Source organism: Liolophura sinensis, chromosome 10 (genome assembly GCF_032854445.1).
Source record: "Liolophura sinensis isolate JHLJ2023 chromosome 10, CUHK_Ljap_v2, whole genome shotgun sequence".
Lineage (NCBI taxonomy): Eukaryota > Metazoa > Mollusca > Polyplacophora > Chitonida > Chitonidae > Liolophura > Liolophura sinensis.
This window is the reverse complement of record NC_088304.1, coordinates 18,894,718-18,917,279: the sequence shown is the minus strand read 5'-3', so window position 1 is coordinate 18,917,279 and position 22,562 is coordinate 18,894,718. Positions and strand designations below refer to the sequence as shown.

Genomic DNA, 22,562 nt, shown 5'->3' with positions numbered 1-22,562 from the left:
CTCATCAAAGAATAAGAAACAATGTTTGTCCTTAGAAGACATTTGGCTTGAATTGGCAAAATTTATTACGAAGAACATCAATAAAGATTTTAACTTCAGAAAATTTATTTTGACGAAATTACAGTATGTCCACAAAACCAAATACAAACAATTCATACTGTAGCAGTGAGAGTGAGCGAGTGATTGGAGTTTAACCTACTTAACAATATTTCAGTCATATGACGACGACAGCAGCAGTGAGACGTTATAGGTCTGTGATCGGTTGGCCATGTTCCAACTTAGCATCTACATTAACCGTTCTGAATGCTTATACTCACTGACCAACTGGTAAGAATGAAACAGCTCTCAGATCTACATGTATGTCAGATATACTCCTGCAATGTGAAATCATGAGTCTCAAATTCAAGTTTCTTCAAAAGCGATAGGACTGACAGTCTATCTGATAACATGCAATTCAGAGGTCAAAATGTTTTATAGTTTGAGCTCATTCATAAAAACGTCAATAAAACTGAGGGTCATCCAAGGTCGAAGGGTTCAAAGATGTGAACTGCCTTTAGAGACATTGTAGCCAGGTGAAAATGAGATAGATTACAGCAATCATTTATGGGTGTGAAATCATGAATACTTGGGTGATTCTTTGTGATGGCATGAACTCAATTTGAGGTCAAATCCTGCATCTCAAATGATTGTTATCTTAAGGTCTTAAAAACGAGTGAATGGCCAAACATTTTGATTCCTGGTAAATTTTTCCCTAAAAGAATGATTTTGTTTCACAGTTTTCCCAGCCACAGTAAATCTTACATCACAACATGCACACACTATTATGGCTTGATGCTTTAGAACATAACAAACACTATTAGGAGTAACCAAATGAAGAACTTGTACCAGAGTTTCTGTATAAGGGGCACAACCTTTAACCTGCGCACACCAAATTTCATGAAAATCATACAGGTATGATGACGATAAATGTTGGTAAAACTACTGGTGTAACAGAAAGCAAGACTTTACAGTAAAGCTTCATGAAAAATACTTTCTTTGTATAGAATACACAAGCCAAACAGAACTTGCATATTTTTAGATTTGATTAAAATCCCTGCTGATGTTACAAAAAGGAAAGGAGATCTGCCATAAACAGGATAAAAAACAGCAAAATCATCAATATAAAAATTCCACCATGATTAACAGGTGTTCAGGATTTAAAGTTCACTCCTTGGGGAAAATATCAACAACAACAACAACAAAATTAATGTATATGGGATACAGTAAATTCTTAACACGTTGAAATATGTTCTAAAACACTTTAAAAAGGTGATAATCTAAAACAGCACCAATGTGCTTTCCCTAGCAGTTAAGACAAAGGGTGATGGCAGTGTAAAATGGTACAACAATCAATAAACATGGTACTACACTTCAATTCGAATTTACACTTCCACAAATTCCACACTTCAACAGGCTTAAAGCAATGTACAATGATTTTAGTTTCAAAGAGGCTACAAATAAAAATACTCCTTCAGAATTACACAAGACTGGTTATGCAATCTTATTTTCAACTGCGGGGGCCTGGAAAATTACTTTCAATTTCGAGGCTTCGCATGGTTTTCAAGGCTCAGTACGCACCCAGAAGTCAGTAATAACAGTGTTCAAAACACTGATTTAGTTTCAAACACTCGAGTATTTCAAGCTGCTCTGAGACAACAGAACAATGATCAAACCACTTAGTATCAATCACTTCACAACGGAAAATTTTTCAGCTGATTGTAAAACATTTCCAAAAGACTGTTCATTTTCCAAACACGATACCAAATATAAAAATTTTCTTCACTGAGAATCAACAACTTTGTGTAAAATTTGAAAGCCTACACTCTACTGAAGATAATGAAGACATTGTACAAGATGAGCTCATTACTTCTCTAATAGCCTGTCTTAGATCTGGTGTAGTATGAGCTGTAGGAGGAGCCTGAATAGCGGTTAGAGTTGCCTCCCCTTCCCCAGCCTGTGAGGCTTACAAGCAGTCCCAGAAGACAAGGCAACACGTTCAGGAAGAGGCCACACGAGGCAAGCAGTTCCTTCTTGTTGAACAAGTCCTCGTATATGAAGTTATAGCCCAGGCATATAGCGATCAGTACATGAGCCTGGAAGTAACAAAAAAGTGTGCAAAAGTGTTATCTGTCTGTTTGCCTCTTTGAGTGGGATACACTGTAAAATTCATGTAATGCAAGACAAGAATTTCCTTCAAAATAATAGGAGTGACAAGTTAACAGGTGTGTAAAAGATTTCATGATTTTGCTTTGCATGTACATATATTTATTTATTGGATTGAGGTTTACACCTCACAGATGAATATTTCACTCATACTCCAGCAACCAGGATTATGGTTGGAGGAAACCCACAACCATTTAATTGCTGGTTGACCCTCTGATATACAACCAGAGAGGAAGCCAAGATGAGCTATATAGAGTGGTGTTATATGCCCTCATCAACAACATGGGTAAGAATGCTTGAGCTGGAACAGGTCAAAATGATTCAGCGTGTCTTTGTCCAGCTCATAATAATATGGTGTACAGTATGTAGTCTAACTGGCAGATACTGGATTTGTTCACATCTCCTCACTGGTCAGTGCAACAAACACTTCAGCTAAAAAGATTAGAAAATTTTACATCTTTACATTCTTTATCTTGCTATTCCCAAGAATGTATCAATATATTCTAGTCATAAATTTGATGAGACATAAATCAACTATGGTACTGACCAAGTAACTGACCCAACTTTCCAATGAGTGAAGTTCAGATATGCACACATACATGTATTTATTTATTTGATTGGTGTTTTACGCCATACTCAAGAATATTTCACCTATACGATGGCCACCAACATTATGGTGGGAAGAAACCGGGCAGAGTCCGGAGGAAACCCACGACCATCTGCAGGTTGCTGCCAGATCTTCCCTGGTGGAAGACAAGAAGCCTTCAATGAACATTAGACTACATACATTGCCACATGAGAGTCATTTGTCACTAATGGTTGCCAATGTCCCCACTAACAACGACAGTTCTTCTGGGGAATACACAAATTCCCTGTCCAAGCAGTTGAAACGCAAGCACCTAGACCCCTCAGACAAGGTCTGGCTGCACGATAACAGAGACGAAAAGGCTTGTACTTTGAATAAATAGCATTCATCCACACTACGTCTTCTTTAACAACTTTGCTCTGCAAGCATGCAAGACATGTATTTAATTAAAATTAACAGAATCCAGTTTTGAACTATTGACCACAAAGCGGAGAGGTTACCATATTAACTCACCAGTATCCTGCTGATAAAGAAAGCATTCCTGTCCTTGTCATATCGGAAGACAATGGCCTGCTGGGCCTGAAACGCCACCAGACCAATCCTCAAAATGCCCACCATGCGCAACAGAAAACGGTGAAACAATTGGGCTCTGCGGACCTACATTAGGTAACATGAAAATAATGGGATTGATAAGACTGGCGCTAAAGTCTGTACTTAGTTTCACTTATACGTCAGATTTATGGATCACTGGACTTGTCATATTGGATCAGTGCTCAAATTGTAACATGTATGACACAAAAATTATACAAGAGGGCTAAAAAAGTGAAAGTGTAAAAGTATTAAGGCTGTGTATAGCTTGGAACCATTTACCTGGAAGCCGAGCAACCATCCCGGGTAGGCAATGTGAGCGAGTCCAAACACAAATGAGACCAGGAACTCGAATCTGAGGGACCATGTGACCAAGCCGCCCTTCTCCACACCTCCCAGGGGGCTGACGTAGCGCAGTAGCTGTACCACGCTGGATACTAGCCACACCACTGTCCCCAACAACACGAAGGAGAATTGCTGTGCAGAAAGGTAAATCATCACACCATATACATGGACAACAGCTAAGATTTACAATATCTGACATCACAGAAGGGACATAATTTACTCTAAAGTATTTCACTTAACGTAAAAAAAAAAGCTAAAATATGAAGTAAGGTTCATCATACAGGCAACTGAAAACTATGCATAAAAATACTTTCATTTAGTTTTCAGTTTTGTTGAAAGGCATTCAAATAGTTGAATACCATAGTGAGCCATACTGACGGTATCTAGGAACTCTGACGTCATATCACCTTTTCCCCCCAATAATCACCAGAAGGAAGGAATTTTTGAGGACATTATTTCAGTAATCTTTTACTCATAAGTGAAAAAAGTTATTCCAACATTCAGTGTCGTGATTAGAGTTGGATAAACTTCCAGTGACGTCAGAGTTCCTAACCTTTGGTGGTATGGTCCATAAAGCCTACTTTAAAATTCAAAGCCTTCAAAGCCCCGTCCAGAGCATCCAGCATTGTTCACCTCTTGTTGACTCAACAGCAATCTGCTACGGGTGTGGTAGATCCACGGTCAATTCTGGATCAGGTCACACCTAAGACCTTAAAAGAGGAAGTTGTAACTTCCTGGCTTGGCGTTCAGCATGAAATTGATAGTGCAACGACTGGCTGACCCGTATCAGTATAATGGCTCAGGCGGGGTGGCTTACTTGCTTTCGGTAAGGCTTCTCAGTGAAGCAGCACTAGAAAAAAAGAGCAGTGGAAATGCATCCTGCAACAATGAGGCACATTACATGCATTCTAAGGATTCCTTCGTCGTCAAATGACTAAAAAATTTTTTAAATGCAACGTTAAACCCCAAGCACTCACTCCCTCAAGAGCAAGTTGAATACTTTGAGGTAAGCTGAGAGTCTTGTCCACACTACAAAACAGATAGGTCAACATTGCCCAACACTGTTGTCGTGTGTTGAGCTGTATTTTTTTTAACAAACTTTCGATAAATTGGAGGGAAATTTCCATCTTTCTCTCCAAAGCATGGGACACAATGATTTCCTTTTGTCCCTTTTTATGTAACCTTTAGAGAGAGTGTACAGGGAAAGGTATTTTTCATACCCCTGCATCAACGAAAATGCGTCATCGTGAGACCAGTGTTACGACCCAAACTGCCTCTATTATAAAGAGATGGCTTGTTCGAAATACACGACAGTTTAGCCGCACAAAAAAAGTAACCAAAGCCAGCAGATTTTATTTTACAACAAATCTTCAAGAATTTTCTTATTCTAGAAAATTCCACCAGTCTATATAAGACCTATGAAAGCAGGTCAAAGGAGGAGAAAGGAGAATTGTTGAGAGTTTGGATGCTTTTGCTGTGTGTTACTTTAGTAGGCCTTTTGTGCTGGATTTTGGTGTCTTTATAGCCTCTGTCTTTGTTATATCATATCTCTACCGAGCACAGTCTGAACTTGTATATTTAATTTGTGCTCTTGTGTACACAGTGCTTATTAGTACACGGACCCTGTCTGTGGAATTTTGTGTATATTTCGTCATACACTCAGTTATACTGTGGATTTTCTCTCTTATTTGTGCATTTATGCCTGTATGGTTTTCAGCATTGTGGAATATATGCATCCGTTTGGACTTTACACCGTTGTACATGTAAGTACTTTAGTATCTGTATAGATACTACTATCCTTTCTTGTTAAACTTAAGTACTTTAGTATTTGTAAAAGTCTTGTTATCTGTTCTTGTTAAACCTAAAAAATTGTTGAAAAATAAAATCTGCTGGTTTTGGTTACTTTTTTGTGCAGCTAAACTGTCGTGTATTTCGAACAAGCCATCTCTTTATAATACAGACAGTTTGGGTCGTAACACCAGTTTCTCTCTTTCACCTTTGGTGCCACCATTTTGCCCAGGTCATGTGCCTCAAAACGGTCATGTTATTTCTACATGCCCGGCAATTGGCTACATCCAAAGTTGGATGGCGTTAAGGTGGCCCAAGATGATAGGCTAAAGACTGCCTGTGCTGTGAACTCTACATAAGATTTGTTAAAGACAACATGTCCATCTCATGATAACCCTGAACAAAAGCTAATGATATATAATGTGAATTCTCACCTCTGCCCTCAGATAAAACTTTGGGGTCAAGCGTATATAAATCCCAAACATCAACATCAACGAGACTGTCTGGAAAGACAAAGCATTTCAGGGAATTATCCCAATATTTAATTCTAACACTGTACAAAAAAATATTTATCTGGATCTAGATGGTTGAATCCAAACTCATAAAAAAAACCAACCGTTTATGTCAGATGCCTGACACCAATTTTCTAACTTCATTTATTTATTTATTTGATTGGTGTTTTACGCCGTACTTGAGAATATTTCACTTATACGACGGCAGCCAGCATTATGGAGGGACGAAACCTGACAGAGCCCTGGGAAAACTCACGACCATACCGCAAGTTGCTGCCAAGACCTTCCCACTTACGATTTTCTAACTTTAAGTGCAGCATTTGAAATATTTTCAAGCTTGAGCCAAAGACATGGGTACAGGTAAAGAACTCAGTCTTTCAGAAAAATTGACATGTACATGTGTTTCCACTATTTAAAATGAGGCTGGCAACATTGTGGCATTGTAATGATCTTTTCCAAACCTGAAATTCACGTATATATAGCCACATGCACTGTGCTGGAGACTATTAATTATCTTAAGAATGCATGTTCTAATGAATGAGGAATAGCAGATGTATAGTAGACTCTCACAAAGCCGACACCTTCATTAACTGATATCTTGTCAAAACCGACAACATTTCGTGGTTCATTTTCTGCTCCATTTGACAGTAATGTTAACTGCCTTCAGTAAACCGACTCTTGTTTATTCTGAATATCGACAGTGGTTTGTAGTACAAACATTTTCCAGTGAGTGTTAATCTGTCTTGTCTAATCCGACGCAGCGGACAGAGTCTGAGTTTGGCTTCAACTTGCTTGCTCGCCAGGTGAATGAAGATCACTGGGAAGGGAGATAATCAGCTTATGTACACTTTTGCCTACTTCAGCAGTTGGTGATCTCCTGTCTTGACACTGTACCATACCTCCTATGGAGATCAGAGTTTAATCACTCTGTGAGTGAAAGGAGTTTGACACTGAGTAGCTCAGTGACTGAATAAAAATGCCTCAAACAACAGCCGCCGTCACAATTTCCCCTGCTATTGCACTGACAACATCCGACCATGGCTACTAGACCAGATGAGCTTTGCCGCGTGGAAATGAACTTGGGTGATAAAGTTTTTATGCGTATGTACTCAAGTTAAGCACAGATCAGCTTCTTTCCATAGTTTGTTGCTATGCATCACTGTGCTCTTTAACAAGTTTAATTAAACGTCTATGTATTTACAATACATATGTTGTTGTTGTAGGCTACTTGCCCCATGTTTAATACACCGACATCTTGTCTAAGCCGACATTTTTGTTCGGTCCGGTGTACAGTCGGTTTACAGAGAGTCTACTGTACATCTGAAGCATCACCATGACCTTACAACTAACGCTGGAATTTAGTACAGTAAAATTCCATACATAGTGTTCACCTTACTTACGGGATTCAATAATACAGTAGCTCTGTAAATCAACTACGTGTATAATTTCATGGAATTTTTCACCAACCGCTCTGCTGTACAGGATGTAGCGCAGAAGATGCGATTAGCTGGTGAATAGTTTCAGTGATCACTGCTGATGCACTGTAAATCACACAAAATGTGAGATGATTTTTTACCATTTTTTTAAATGCCATACCCAAGAATTTTTAACATTTACTATGGCAGTCAGTTTTACAGGTGGAGGCACTTTGAGATTGGCTCAGCGTGTGGCCTGAAATTATTGGGATGCATTATCATTAAGTTTTAAACTACAATGTACAACAAAACAACTCAATGCCACGAGTTTGCATAGAGCTACTTTGCACACTCAATTACTTGCTGTACATACAATATTGTAACTCAATATTTCCAGCGATCCGAATGCAGTTGATTTTCTTAATTTCTTTTTTATTTCATTGGTGTCTTTCTCAACAATGTTTCTCGTAAACGATGTCAGTCAGTGGGCAAACCACTAACCTTTGCCAAATTATTGAAGAACCTGAACAAAACACACAGAACAACTATCTTACCAGAACCCTGCCCCAAACCAAACTTGATATGGTTGTATGATCGCGGGATTTACGGACGTAAAACCTGTACGCTGCATCTGCGAGTAGATTACAGCAGAACACCTGTACTAGGTAACACTGCAGATTGTCGATGTCGTCCTCAGCAATCTGAAACAGGTAACGAAAAGGTGCTTATTAGAACACAGTAATAGTGGCTGAAAACAATATTTATTTATTTAATTGGGGTTTTATGACAATGGCCAGCATTATGGTGGGAGGATACATATGGCCATCCGCAGGTTGCTGGCACATCTTCCCAATTACACCCACAGAGAAATCCAGCTGAGCATGAGCTGGACATGAACTCACAGTGACTGCATTGGTAAGAGGCTTCTGGTTCATTATTCTGTGATAGCATGTTAACAACCAGGCCTCAGAGGCCCCTAGAACATAATATTATTATTCCTGATTTATCTTGATAAGATTTCTTTGCTACGTAATTTAAGGTACCCTCAAGCAGGAGATCACTACTCATGGCAAGAGGCTGTGAGTGATCATGAATTCAGCCCCCTCAACTCTCCACGGCAACTGCTAATTGTCAAGGTCAATGTACAGTGTAAACCACTAGTCACAGCAACCATATTACCAAAAACATTGCTGGTCATACAAAATGTATATGTATCGTCAAGAACTTCAGTCACGTCTCACCTATCCCATAATACCATAAAAGTCATATTACGGGATAGAATGATTAGAAAGCAATGGTCATGTGCCAGGGAATTGATAAATCTAAGTGCAGTCACTCCCTCGAACACCCTTTATCGTGGCATAATCGCTGAATACTGTGTAAGTTTTCTGCTATTTCACTCCAGTTAATAGAAATAACAGACTTGACTCAAGGGCTATTATTTATTTATTTGATTGGTGGTTTACGTCTACTCAAGAATATTTCAGTTATACGACGGCAACCAGCATTATGGTGGAAGGAAACTGGGCAGAGCGCAAGGGGAAGCACACAACCTTCCAAAGGTTATTAAAAATGACCTGAAGTAACAATAATTTGAAATACAACCAATGCTGTTTAATGTTCAAGCGCATATCGATGCTATATTTTGTACCAGAATCTGTCTACGTGACTGTTTATGTCACTTTATAACAATAATGCACGTGTTAAAGAGATCCGATTGAAGTCCGTTTTGTTCTTTTTAAATGCCCAGACTTGTCCAGAATAGGCCATGGCTTTTAATTGGTTGCGGTTTTAAACTAACCAGAAATGTCTGGTCATGTATGCCAATGATCAAATAATTCACATATTATAAATTCATTCAGGTCAGACGAGCTATATGCAGAAAATCTGATAAATTCTTGACTTTTCTCTCTTCAAAATCGCTGTGTGCAAGCACAACGAATTGGGTGCATCCAAAATCCGGAATGTGTCAAAGGCCAAGGGCAGAGAACATGGATAATGAAGAAGAAACGTAGACAATAGCTGCAAGCCATGACGAGAATCTTTAGTATTCATTTCTCTCGCCCAAATGACTGGCAAATTGCTCTTTCCTTTCTACATGAATGATGATTGATGAAATCACCGCTAAACAGTGACAGTGTGGCATTCTTAGGCTCTGTGATTTTAGTACACCCGACTTGCCGTGACGGCAAAAAGTTACGTTGACAAGCAGCAAGGAAATATTTCATTGGATTTGAACAACATTTTGACTATGGAGTGGATAAACACTTGCAAGAGTGGTAATAGAGGTCCTATTATCTTTAATGCATGTACCAGAAATTGGCGTGTGCAGCCGTTTTAAAGTAAACTTAAAGGCCCACTTCATTTTGCAAAAATCCTTGTGGAATGGACTGACTTATACGGTTATTTCACTTATATGGCCGCCAGCATTATGGTGGGAGGAAACCGGGCAGAGTGCAGGGGAAACCCACGACCATCCGCAGGTTGCTGCCATGTTGAACATGTACCTAATTTCATTGGACTATACTGTATGTAAGAGAAAGGTGTTCGGAGGCCGAATGAAACGTACAGAATTTGGAGAAACATGCGGTTTTCATACACAAAAAGGACTATAAAGTAAGAGTGCACACCATTACTGGGCGCGCAAACATCAGATCGAGCTCGCCAGTAGTTTAACACAGTATCCAAACCACTTCTGGACAAAATCTTGTTCTTGTATCTTATTTTGCATTCGGCTCAGCTTGGAACATACAGTAAAAGCTTCCATGACTAAAAAGTATGTTAGTATAAGTAATATTAGCATGTAAAAAGTCAAAACAGTAACTTTACTGTTGTCTGGATGCAGAACAGTACGTACGTAATTTTTGATGTAAATATGCGGATAGAACAAATGGAAAGCACCCATTAGGAAGCTACCGATGATGTCCGCCAAAAGCCACGTCCTTCGGTCGTAAAATGTCATGCAAAAAAACATGATGATGACTGCAACAGACCGGATGTAATCAAAGAGGTTAAGCCCGGCCAATTCTGGCACGCTATCGGTTGCATTGATTGAAGCCATCTTCTCTGATCTGACACAAAATATGACAACAGATCAAGGCAAATAACGACAATTTCAACTGGCGCGCGTACCCACGCCTTGGAGTACTTAGCAGTGCCCTCTGTCGACTACACGTTGATCAACACAACGGGAGGTAACTCTCATCTCATGTACCCTTCACATTCGGCTACTTTTCACAAATGCTATGCTCTTCAGCTTCTTCTTTAACTTTGTCGTTCAGGCTTAATTTATTTATTCAAGCATGCAAGCAATAACTCGATAGAGCGAAAGTTAGAAATCAAAATATTTGTCTTACTTTGCCTGATACTCTAAAGATATTTTTGAACAGATAGGGCAAACAAAAAAAAACAAACTTTTTTTTTCGTTCTCCTCCAAGTATCGTCCATTATTTTCATAATGTAATTCACTTTTGGATTTCACAGTGGATAATGAACAACAACCACATTTATGTGTCTGCTATTATGAGTATTTCCATAATACAAAGTCTGCGGTGGCTGTGAGTTCAAGTCCAGCTCATGCTGGCTTCCTCTCCGGCCATAAGTTGGAAGGTCTGCCAGCAACCTCCGGATGGTCGTAGGTTTCCACCCACCATAATTCTGGACACCGTCGTATAAGTGAAATAATCTTGAGTACGGCGTAAAACACCAATCAAATAAATCAATAAATAAATAATACAAAAACATCTTTGTGATGAGTTGAGCTTAATTTGAGGTCACCATTTTTATTCTTCTTAAAAAAGACTGAATGACCAAACATTTTGACCCCTGCTCAGCTTGCTAGAGGGCCCCTTACATGCACTATGTAGGGCTACCTGCTTGCAACTAGAATATTCTATGTGCCCCAGTTTGTGCGGAGCCACCAAATACCCCATTTCTTCTCAAATTTGGGACACCTGGTCTGTTCATTTAGAACATGTAATGAACAACATATTCATATCTTGTTTTTTCCCAAAGGGCTGGTAAAGAAATGTAATATTCTACTGTCAACACTACTAATATCTGTCCCAAGTTTTAGAAGAAATAGGGTAGTTAAAGAGGCTATATCAGAGATTTTTTGGGACAAAAAAAATTATCAGCACAAATCCAACTGATTTATGTTGTTATTCTAGAATAACCCAAATAATTACCTTTCACAAAATATCATCCTCGCCTATGCACATGTTACCGTTAAAAATTGGTGAAAAAAAGTTCTAAAAAAGTGCAAAAGGGGTCTCATTGTGACTTCTTAAAATATTAGAATCATTGACAAGCTGAAAAATTCTGCAAGTGTGAGTATGGTATTTTTAATATGAGCTATTTCTTAGTGAAAAAAACAAACATTTCATTTTGGTTAGTGAATAAGGATTTTTTGCAAAGAATCTCTGGTATAACCTTTTTAGACTACACAAATAAAATAACACAAAATGGAAAATCCATGTAATTAATGTCAACCTATAATGTTTTTCACCATCAGTGTACACAGTAGAGCATTATACATTAACATCAGATCATATTTAAATCAAAAATAACTGCACACACATGTAGTTTCCCATTAATATAGTTCGCTGTGTTAGTTAACATGTGAAATGACAGCCTGATATTCTACAGATGTTCTCATGAGTTTAAGTCCAGCTCATGCTGGCTTCCCTTCTGGCCGTACGTGGAAAGGCCTGCCAGTAACCTGCGGATGGCCGTGGGTTTCCACCGGGCTCTGCCCGGTTTCCTCCCACAATAAGGCTGGGTGCCGTTGTATATGTGAAATATTCTTGAGCACAGCGTAAAAAAACAATCAAATAAATAGATACAGATGTTTTCAGGCTTGAAGTTCATCATTACATTTGGTAGCTGAGGTAATGCTGAGATTTAAATGGACTGCTATAATATTTGACGTCGTCTAACATAAAGTTCCAGGTAGGAACTACCATGATGTGTATGCCGTCCCTGTTTATCTGCATGTCAGACAAATGGAATACACATGCTACAGCTTTATGCACACCAGGGACCATCCAAGCTTCTCTTGTCACAGTGGCTGACCATACAAACTGGTAATAGTGTTTAAAAGTCCTTTCTGTTTTGTTTGATGTAAGCCACACATCTACAATCTATTTCACTAGCAGCAAACTTAGTATATGGAGCTGTTAGATCTGACTTTAGTAAGACTCATGTCAGCACCCACTTTATCTTACACAACAAGGCGTAACCTATAAAATATCACAGAGGTTCACGAATTAAAAAAAAAAAAACAAAAACAAAAAAACAACAAAAAAAAAATCAGAAAAATTCTGCTGCCCTGGGTCTTTTGGGTAGATTTAACAGATTGTCTGTGAGTGACGTCATATCACTCCCAGGCCGCCGTAACGTTCGTTCACTTGTGCTGCCTGGTGTCCGCACAGATTTGGGGGTTGACCCAGGGGAGGTAAGCATGACTGGCGTCTTCTGTCCTGGTAATCTGTGTGATGGGGAAGGAGTGTAACTAGCTCGCAATGCTTTGTCCGCCGAGGATGAACGAATCCCCAGTTTTGAGCTGGCCAATCGTTGAGCAGCTGGGGACATGTTGTTGATCCTATCTGAGGTACTCATGCCAAACTTGGGGGCAGGACTGAAACAATACAGGACAGACATTAATACATATATAGGATATATAAACTTAGGGGCAGGACTGAAACAATATAGGACACACATTAATACATTTATGGCATATATTAACTTAGGGGCAGGACTGAAACAATATAGGACAAACATTAATACATATATGGCATATGTAAACTTAGGGGCAGGACTGAAACAATACAGGACACACATTAATACATATATGGCATATATAAACTTAGGGGCAGGACTGAAACAATACAGGACAGACATTAATACATTTATGGCATATATAAGCTTAGGGGCAGGACTGAAACAATACAGGACACACATTAATACATATATGGCATATATAAACTTAGGGGCAGGACTGAAACAATACAGGACACGCATTAATACATTTATGGCATATATAAGCTTAGGGGCAGGACTGAAACAATACAGGACACACATTAATACATATATGGCATATATAAACTTAGGGGCAGGACTGAAACAATACAGGACACACATTAATACATATATGGCATATATAAACTTAGGGGCAGGACTGAAACAATACAGGACACACATTAATACATATGGCATATATAAACTTACGGGCAGGACTGAAACAATATAGGACAGACATTAGTACATATATGGCATATATAAACTTACGGGCAGGACTGACACAATACAGAACAGACATTAATACATATATGGCATATATAAACTTAGGGGCAGGACTGAAACAACACAGAACAGACATTAATACATTATATGGCATATATAAACTTAGGGGCAGGACTGAAACAACACAGAACAGACATTAATACATATATGGCATATATAAACTTAGGGGCAGGACTGAAACAACACAGAACAGACATTAATACATATATGGAACACAGTCTAGGATGTTAGTTAGTTGGTTAAAGAGCAAATCATGATATTTTCGACAACCAAGTGGAAAACTGCTCCAATCTTAACTCTTCAACAATATATCAAACAACACTATTGCTGTTTCCAGATGGCATATGTTGAATAAATTTAAGACAAACTCTAAGCAATTCCTCATAATTTTTTTAGCCTGTTACATCTTAATTTGTCTTTAAATTAGTTCTAAGACTGGTTAATAAAAAATCTGATGGAAAATAACATCATTATAAACATTACATTAAAATGTATTCATCATGCATACTTAAGAAACTGGGCAGAGGCCTGGAGAAAACCACGATCATTCGCAAGTTGCTGGCAGACATTCCTACATGCAACCCGTCAGAAAGCCATCATGAGCTGGACTTGAGCTCACAACTAATGCGTTCGTGAGAGGATTCTGAGTCATGATTATGCTGTGGTAACACACTAACCACTCAGCCATGGAGGCCTCTGTTAATTTACTGATTTGATGGATATATTTAACTATATGCAGGGATATTTCACATATACCATTGCAGTCAAGCCCTTGAATAACGGACACGCAGTAGAGTCTGAAGGAAACCCAGTAGAGTCAGAAGGAAACCTCGCAGAGCCCAAAGGTAATCCAACGGCACCCAAAGGAAACCCAGCAGTGCCTGAAAGAAACCCAGAAACACCTGAAGGAAACCCAACAGAGCCTTTGGGAAACTCAGCAGAATGTGGACAAAACCTCCTCACTAACTTGTCTGAGCTCTTGGAAAAACCAACAGATCCTGGATCATTGCATACGCTACCTTGACAGACTGGCTGTAACCCTTTTCAGCGCTTCTTGTTTCTTGTGTCTGTGTTGTTTGCTAGCCTTCTCTGCCAATTCCAGAGCTATTCTATCCCGCTTTGGCACAGCTGGTATCTGTGAAAAAGATTAGAAATAAACAGGGAGTTGTGTCATGTTGCTATCTTGAATCCAACTATATGTGGCTCTGTGTTTTCATGGCAACATATGATGAAAGGTGAAGTAATCAAACTGACCAAAAACACAGAAATGACTTCCGCATAAAACCTTTACCTTTTTTACCTTTTAAAACATTCATTTCATATTTCATATTTCACATTATTATAATGGCAGTCCATTTAAGGGTGATCGAATCCAGAATGGCCTGTGTCAATCACAAAAACTTTACTTACAATCTTTCCCAGATATGCTCAGTATACTGGTGAAACACAAGAGGTCTTCAATCAAGTGGTCACATGAGCGTCACTGAACGTTAGAGCAATGAAATCTACAAATGCCCCCATCAAAGGATGGCTTTGAACCTGCACTTAGTGTGTCTTAGCAAATGAAAAGCAAGCATGTCCAGTCATCCTGGGCCCACCCCCTGTGATAAGACGAGGAAAAACTGCAATGTGCCTGGGACAAAATTGCTGAACCACATCTACATGTAAAAATACATGTACTTCATGCACCTCCTTGAATCTCATAAGACAAAGTTCCAGCAAAGCTATGTGGAAAAAGTCAATCAGAAAGTACTGCTTTGAGGCTTGTTTTTACATGTCCATGTGCTCACCTTGAATGATGGCCCTGCAGACTTGGGGATGGGCGTGTCACTGGCATCCAGCCTGAAAGGGGTCCCCTCAATCTCTCCCCACGTCATCAGAGGGGAGGCATCTACTCCAGGGGCCGGCGATGGCGTGCCTACGAACCCATAACCGTTCACGCATGGAGACGGCATTGGTAGGATTTCCTTCCCATCAGCCCCTATTCTGCCCTGTTGATTCAGCGCCTGCACAGACGCAGCGTCTCGCAGGATCTGTTTGTTCCTCTCTGAGTCAAAGGGTGACTGTTGGAAGCGAGTGTTTTGGTGTAGAATCTCCCGTGGTTTGATCTTCTGTAGCTCCACCAGCTCTTTACTACTGAACTCCTCACCTAATAATGAAATTTGCATAATTGTTAATCTTATGTTTTATTGAACTTTGACATTTGAAGATTACCTTGCGCTCACTGCATATAGGGCAACAATCAGTAGCCCAGGACGCTTGTGCAGCTGTTCATTAGAGACCTCTTATCTTGCACCAATATCTGCATATCTGTACGTCAAATTTAGGAAAATCGGTGGTGATTTATGCATGGCCCTTCAAACCGACTGTCATTGACTAAGTGAAAAATTCTTGAGTATGGTGAGTATACATCAAGTTTTATTTATTTGGTTATTCAATTATTCATCTCATGATATGGTTTTTCACATATGAAGAAAACTTATATCAATTCAATTATTCATCTCATGATATGGTTTTTCACATATGAAGAAAACTTATATCAATTCAATTATTCATCTCATGATATGGTTTTTCACATATTAAGAAAACTAATATCAATTCAATTTTATCATGAAACAATGATTTACAACTATTACCTGTATTCAAAATACAGCTTAGACTCCAGTTACTTTAGATGAGAAAGGTTTCCCACTTAAAGTGGATATAACACTTAGCCAAATATGTCCAAAAAAGTGATCAGGCATTACCTTCGGGAACGTACATCAGGTGATTTCTGGCCTTGTATTGCCAGGTTTGGACACCAGAGGGAACTGTCAGCTCAATGGCTGCCTGCTCCTCCATGCTGGGTAAAGCCAGTTTCTTCTCCTGCTCCTAGAAATGATAAGAAAACATACAGAGGGGATTCCTTTATAATAACTTGTTTTCATTACTTTCATTACATAAAAAACGAAGTAGGCAGATTTATAGCTTTTAGAATGACAATATTTCACTGCATTTTATTCAGAAAGCCATTTCAGCCAGCTCCCGGCGACTACAGATCAGTGATCAGTGACGTCAAGTGCCTCATCAGGCACCTGCTGAATCTTGGTTTACTCTGACGATTCCTTCACCCATAAACTTGACCGCTGTCACGTTAGTGAAAAATTCTCCCGTTTACTGACGATTCCTTCACCCATAAACTTGACCGCTGTCACGTTAGTGAAAAATTCTCCCGTTTACTGACGATTCCTTCACCCATAAACTTGACCGCTGTCATGTTAGTGAAAAATTCTCCCGTTTACTCTGACGATTCCTTCACCCATAAACTTGACCACTGTCACATTAGTGAAAAATTCTCCCGTTTACTCTGACGATTCCTTCACCCATAAACTTGACCGCTGTCACGTTAGTGAAAAATTCTCCCGTTTACTGACGATTCCTTCACCCATAAACTTGACCACTGTCACGTTAGTGAAAAATTCTCCCGTTTACTCTGACGATTCCTTCACCCATAAACTTGACCACTGTCACGTTAGTGAAAAATTCTCCCGTTTACTCTGACGATTCCTTCACCCATAAACTTGACCACTGTCAGGTTAGTGAAAAATTCTCCCGTTTACTCTGACGATTCCTTCACCCATAAACTTGACCGCTGTCACGTTAGTGAAAAATTCTCCCGTTTACTCTGACGATTCCTTCACCCATAAACTTGACCACTGTCATGTTAGTGAAAAATTCTCCCGTTTACTCTGACGATTCCTTCACCCATAAACTTGACCACTGTCACGTTAGTGAAAAATTCTCCAGCATGGCAGTAAACACCAATCACAGAAATAAATAAACTTGTTAAAAAAAAAAAAAACATGTTGAGGTAGTTTTCACTGTTCTATCCACTGATGCTTGTGTCTTGTTTGTTTTATTTAACTTCATAAAAGTTGCGGATCTATCCAGTGTTTACCTGTTTCCTGTCATTCTCTCGCTCAAACATCCAGGCGTTTTTCTCCCTCAGCTTTACATCAGATTCCTGGAGGATCTGTGTGAAAGAAGCGTTGTCCTCACTCGTGGCTTTGGAGAAGAATTTATCGAGTCCAACCTCTGTAAACAAAGACAGGTGCCACGGTAAAGATATTCCACAGTAGTGTTCATAATCAGGGAAACAAAACAATGGTTGTACATATATATACCTGTTTCTGTACTAAAAAGCCTTAATGTATAATGAACACATTGAAGGTGGTTTTTGCAAAATGGATTTCATAAAATTTTATAGGAAAAAAAGTTATGTAGGAATATAGATAGCATTTGTGTACATACTGATATTGGGCTAAGTGCCAATCAGTTGTATTTTGGCGGCTATCCACTTGGGAATAATTCTTCACCAAGGGACAAGAGTGTAGAGTTTTGTCTCTTTTTTTGTAGTGTGGTAATTTGTACATTTAGCTACGGTGGAGGTTTTATGGCTTCCATATGTCGTTCTCACAATTTCATTTCATTTATTTGAAAGGTTCATGGGTAGAGGAAACTTTTGACAGTTGTCAGGGGGGAAACAACCACACATCACCAGGTACCTGACAAAATTTACTGACTCAAAGCTGCAGCTGAATCAGAGGAAGCACGAAATGCACCTCCTTGATAAATGGAGGGTTTCATGGATTCTAACTGCTCCAGCTCATCTCTAACTGTCCCCTAGCTACTGTGTAGTTCATACTAATGTTTTATTATGCTTGAGGGCTGGGGTGTGAGAGCTCAGCAGGTTATGTTCCCAAAGGGCAATCATTAAGGCCTTCAAAAATATGTTTCCTGACGGTAACCTCTCCAGCACTCCAAAAAAGTTTTTATTGGGCATTTTATGGAAATTTTTTTACATTTTTCTCTCAATGTAAATTTTGTAAAAATCCCGCTTTCATTAGCCCAAACAGGTCCACGAATAATGACCCTATTTCTTCTGATAGGATTGTGTTATCACTAATACAGAATTTGTTAAGGATGGCCTAACTATTGTGTGTTAAGTCATGACATGTCAATGTTTCCTGCATTGGAGAGAATACTACAGGGCAAATACTGTTTGGTAGAGGTTTACTGGGTTCTGACTCTCACAAGAGTCTCTGGCTCATCTCTATGAGAAAGCTGTCCCTAACTAACCTCTTTATCAGAGCACTGAGGTGGGTGGTTCTATGGGCGAGTGGTAGTTTGGGGTACATACTGTTTGGTAGAGCTTTACTGGATTCTGACTCTCACCTGACTCTCTGGCTCATCTATATGAGAAAGCTGTCCCTAACTAACCTCTTTATCAGAGCACTGAGGTGGGTGGTTCTATGGGCGAGTGGTAGTTTGGGGTACATACTGTTTGGTAGAGCTTTACTGGATTCTGACTCTCACCTGACTCTCTGGCTCATCTATATGAGAAAGCTGTCCCTAACTAACCTCTTTATCAGAGTACTGAGGTGGGTGGTTCTATGGGCGAGTGGTAGTTTGGGGTACATACTGTTTGGTAGAGGTTTACTGGATTCTGACTCTCACAAGAGTCTCTGGCTCATCTATATGAGAAAGCTGTCCCTAACTAACCTCTTTATCAGAGCACTGAGGTGGGTGGTTCTATGGGCGAGTGGTAGTTTGGGGTACATACTGTTTGGTAGAGGTTTTTCTGGATTCTGACTCTCAGAAGAGGAGGTTTCTGGCTCATCTCGATCAGGCTTATCGTCCTTCCTTACTGGAGAATGTGTGCTACCTGGTTCTGGGGTTTCAAATGTTGCTGGGGTGTTTATCTGAAAAAAGTAAAACAATTCAATCAAACATACCAGTATATAAAAGTTTCCAAGTTTAGGATTAAAACAACTGATGAGATGTTAATGTTAATTTATTACGTGTAATTCTCTATTGGCAACTTTGTTGTTAGTGATCAAGAAATACTGTAAATGACCTAATATTTGCTGAACGGTAAAATTACTCATTTTCCTTGATTCTGAGAATTCTGTTATTTTAGACAGGTGTTTTGAGATTTTCTTGGAATGTTGGATCATGTCCTACTAGAAAAATGTAAGATTCTCCACTAAAAGTAACATTTTATGGCCTTTATTTGCCTATAAAGATGGGAAGTTTTGTGGCAGATCTGATAAAGTGACTGTTCACTGTGATTTGAAGATAATTCTCCAAATAGCTGATAACACTCTGGAATCAGTAACTGGAATGTGTATTTACATTGCTCTATTTTTTTAAAAAGATTAGTTTTTTTATTTTTTAAATCAAATATGACTGATCGTAAGTGGCAAACTGATGTCACATTTTATCACTTTTTATTTCTCAATAAATGATCAACTTTTTCCAATAACTTTTCCAGATAATTTTGTCTTTACATGTGTTTGATCTGGGTTTTAAATACACAACGCATATGCATGGAGTTTAGGAAAAATTCCATTTAGGAATGATTTTACGTATGTGACCAGTAATCAGATCTACATGTGGAGGAAAACAGGCTCTAAAACACCTGTTACTGGATTTGAACACGCGAACTCACTCATCAAAAGCTATCAGTAAGAATGAGTACCGTCAGCTGAGCACTCACAAGATTAACCATTTGTGTTTATTACAATGCATTTTGTATACAACATTCTCACCTTAAACCTAGTCAAATAAGTTTCATCCTTCTGTACTCAACTGTGAGAATCCTTTACATTATGGCTATGAATATCAACAGTTTGTTTATCCATTTCGGTCTTTTCCAGGTGCTTACACAATCATGTCCCGCATTTAGTGATACGTTATGACACTTCCTTCAATGGTGGATTTAGCCTTTGGTTTGGTTTCTAAGTTAAATTCTCATCCCAGTTTGTTGTCTTGTCCACCAAATAGTGACACATCATATACATTTTCAGCTGTGGATTTTGTCTTCAGATAGTTTCTGAGGAAAATTTCCACTACGGTTTAAATGTAACACAGTGGAAAACAGCATCTTACACAATGATGGCGTGTTGGTCCCTGGTCGTTTAGGCCCATACTTTATTTGAATTTCTCGTAACTTCACCAGATCATTCTTCTCCACTGCTTCCAGATACTCGGCTTGTGCCTGTAGCTTTGGCAGGTCTGGGAAAAAGTCTCTCTGGATGATCTTTTCGATATTCTGCAAGAACCAAAATCAGTTGGTGGATGAAACAATGCTACACTTACATTCAATTACTTGGTTATTTATTTATTTATTTATTTGATTGGTGTTTTACGGCGTACTCAAGAATATTTCACTTATACGACGGCGGCCAGCATTATGGTGGAAGGAAACTGAGCAGAACCTTAGGGAAAACCACAACCATCTGCAGGTTGCTGAGAGATCTTCCCACATACAGTTGGAGAGGAGGCCAGCATGAGCTGGACTTGAACTCACTGCGACTGCATTGGTGAGATGCTTATTGGTCATTGCACCACACTAACACGCCAACCACGTGTCGGCCAATGAGATCCCCAATCCAATTATTTCGTCAATTCTTTCAGAGGTTTCACAATTAATAACACACAAACTTATAACCTTTTTGAACAAGCTGTGGTAAAGAAGGGTATTAGTTGGTGACACTTTAGTTGAAACACTGGCAACTGTCTGTGTCTCTACCTGCCTTGGTGAAGTTTTAAGTTGCTTTCCAGCAATAACTGCTCTCGAATACAAGTTGAAGTGGTTTTCTCAATCAGCTGATCATGTAGCATTTCATCATGGGAATCACTGCAAGAACATGTAGCGGCCAAATCACGTAACACAGCAATACACGTCTTACATTCTCACCTGGTAACTGGGTGCGAGCATGGATTTCTTGTCGCTTGGCTTGTATGTTGACAGCAGGCTTGAAGTAACCCTCCAATGTTTTCATAGTTTTAATGTACACATTGTCATTGTAATTACCAATCTCCGGTAAAGCGAAGAAAATGCACTGAGCTTCCACTCTATCAGAATGCAAAAGTAGAAGCAAGGCTGGCCCGGTGTAGGAAAAAGCGGTACTAGTGCAGAAATCTGTAAAGTTATCTCAGGAGATGCAATTCATGATGTAATGGATGAAGTGGTAGCCATCCACCACGAAAAACTGTCCCATAAGGTAGCTGGGAACCCTCATTGCCAAATTAAGACAGCGTGTAGAAGAGTAACTCAATGCAGAAGTATATACCAAGGTTTCCAAGGCATGTATTGTTACATCTAGCATCCAGCCCTAGATAAGGCTTTTTCACCTAAACACAACACCATGTGTGTAGGACACAACATCTTGGACACGCCGTGTGTCACACGTGGGAAAGTACTACAGTCACAAGCCAAAGGTGGGTGGTTTACACTGGGCACTCAGGTTTCGTCCACCCATGACACTAACGGTCATTGTATAAGTAAAAATGTTGAGAATGGCGTTAAACATGAATGAAATAGATCAACACTAGCATAGTTTACGCAGTCCACAGAGACATAGCAGAAATTGTTTATCATGTTGTGACGTTGACTTACCTCTGTGTAGGATTCTTCATCGAGTATTTTCTTTTTAACTTTTGAAGCAGGTATATGTTGTGTGACTGTGGCCACAACCTTGTCGTCGGATTTCACCACTGACATATCAAAATACGATTTGAGATCTACACTACTACACAATATTTATTTCAACGAACTTAAAACGTTGATGTTGCACCGCCGGAAGTGGAAAGCTAGTAAATTTTTATCACCAAAGCAGAAGAGCTCTCCTGGAAACAAGACGCAACCTGCATCATGGATTCTCGGAGACAGTAAAGTTTTCTTTTCATGCAGTTTTATTTTTATGTTTGTGTTTGATGAATTTGTGTTATATGCGTTGTACATTTCTTGGAAACGAACCATGCACACGGTGCATAAAA

General features: G+C 39.2%; 2 protein-coding genes across 2 annotated transcripts; both read right to left on the bottom strand.

Moving 5' to 3' along the window:
* Positions 1-375: 375 nt before the first annotated feature.
* LOC135476567 (uncharacterized) lies at positions 376-10,541 on the bottom strand. Its single transcript, XM_064756631.1, has 6 exons — positions 10,294-10,541; positions 7,991-8,137; positions 5,944-6,012; positions 3,659-3,853; positions 3,302-3,445; positions 376-2,132 (listed from the first exon to the last, which is right to left on the bottom strand). The coding sequence occupies exons 1-6, from the start codon at positions 10,495-10,497 to the stop codon at positions 1,911-1,913; spliced, it is 981 nt and encodes a 326-aa protein (XP_064612701.1). The 5' UTR covers positions 10,498-10,541; the 3' UTR covers positions 376-1,910.
* Positions 10,542-12,746: 2,205 nt separating this feature from the next.
* LOC135476955 (splicing factor ESS-2 homolog) lies at positions 12,747-22,341 on the bottom strand. The gene is made up of 8 exons (XM_064757102.1): positions 22,183-22,341; positions 20,650-20,832; positions 19,342-19,480; positions 17,677-17,813; positions 16,487-16,610; positions 15,530-15,888; positions 14,759-14,874; positions 12,747-13,074 (listed from the first exon to the last, which is right to left on the bottom strand). Exons 1-8 carry the CDS (start codon positions 22,285-22,287, stop codon positions 12,747-12,749), a joined length of 1,491 nt encoding a protein of 496 aa, XP_064613172.1. The 5' UTR covers positions 22,288-22,341.
* Positions 22,342-22,562: the final 221 nt, after the last annotated feature.

Coding starts and splice junctions, on each gene's coding strand:
- LOC135476567 (XM_064756631.1), bottom strand. CDS start 10,497: ATGGCTTCAATCAATGCAACCGATAGCGTGCCAGAATTGGCCGGGCTT. Junction 8,138..10,293: donor ATATTTACATCAAAAATTAC/GTACGTACTGTT, acceptor TACCTGTTTCAG/ATTGCTGAGGACGACATCGA. Junction 3,446..3,658: donor GATGGTTGCTCGGCTTCCAG/GTAAATGGTTCC, acceptor TACCTAATGTAG/GTCCGCAGAGCCCAATTGTT.
- LOC135476955 (XM_064757102.1), bottom strand. CDS start 22,287: ATGTCAGTGGTGAAATCCGACGACAAGGTTGTGGCCACAGTCACACAA. Junction 16,611..17,676: donor GAGAGAATGACAGGAAACAG/GTAAACACTGGA, acceptor TATCATTTCTAG/GAGCAGGAGAAGAAACTGGC. Junction 15,889..16,486: donor CCTGATGTACGTTCCCGAAG/GTAATGCCTGAT, acceptor TTTCATTATTAG/GTGAGGAGTTCAGTAGTAAA.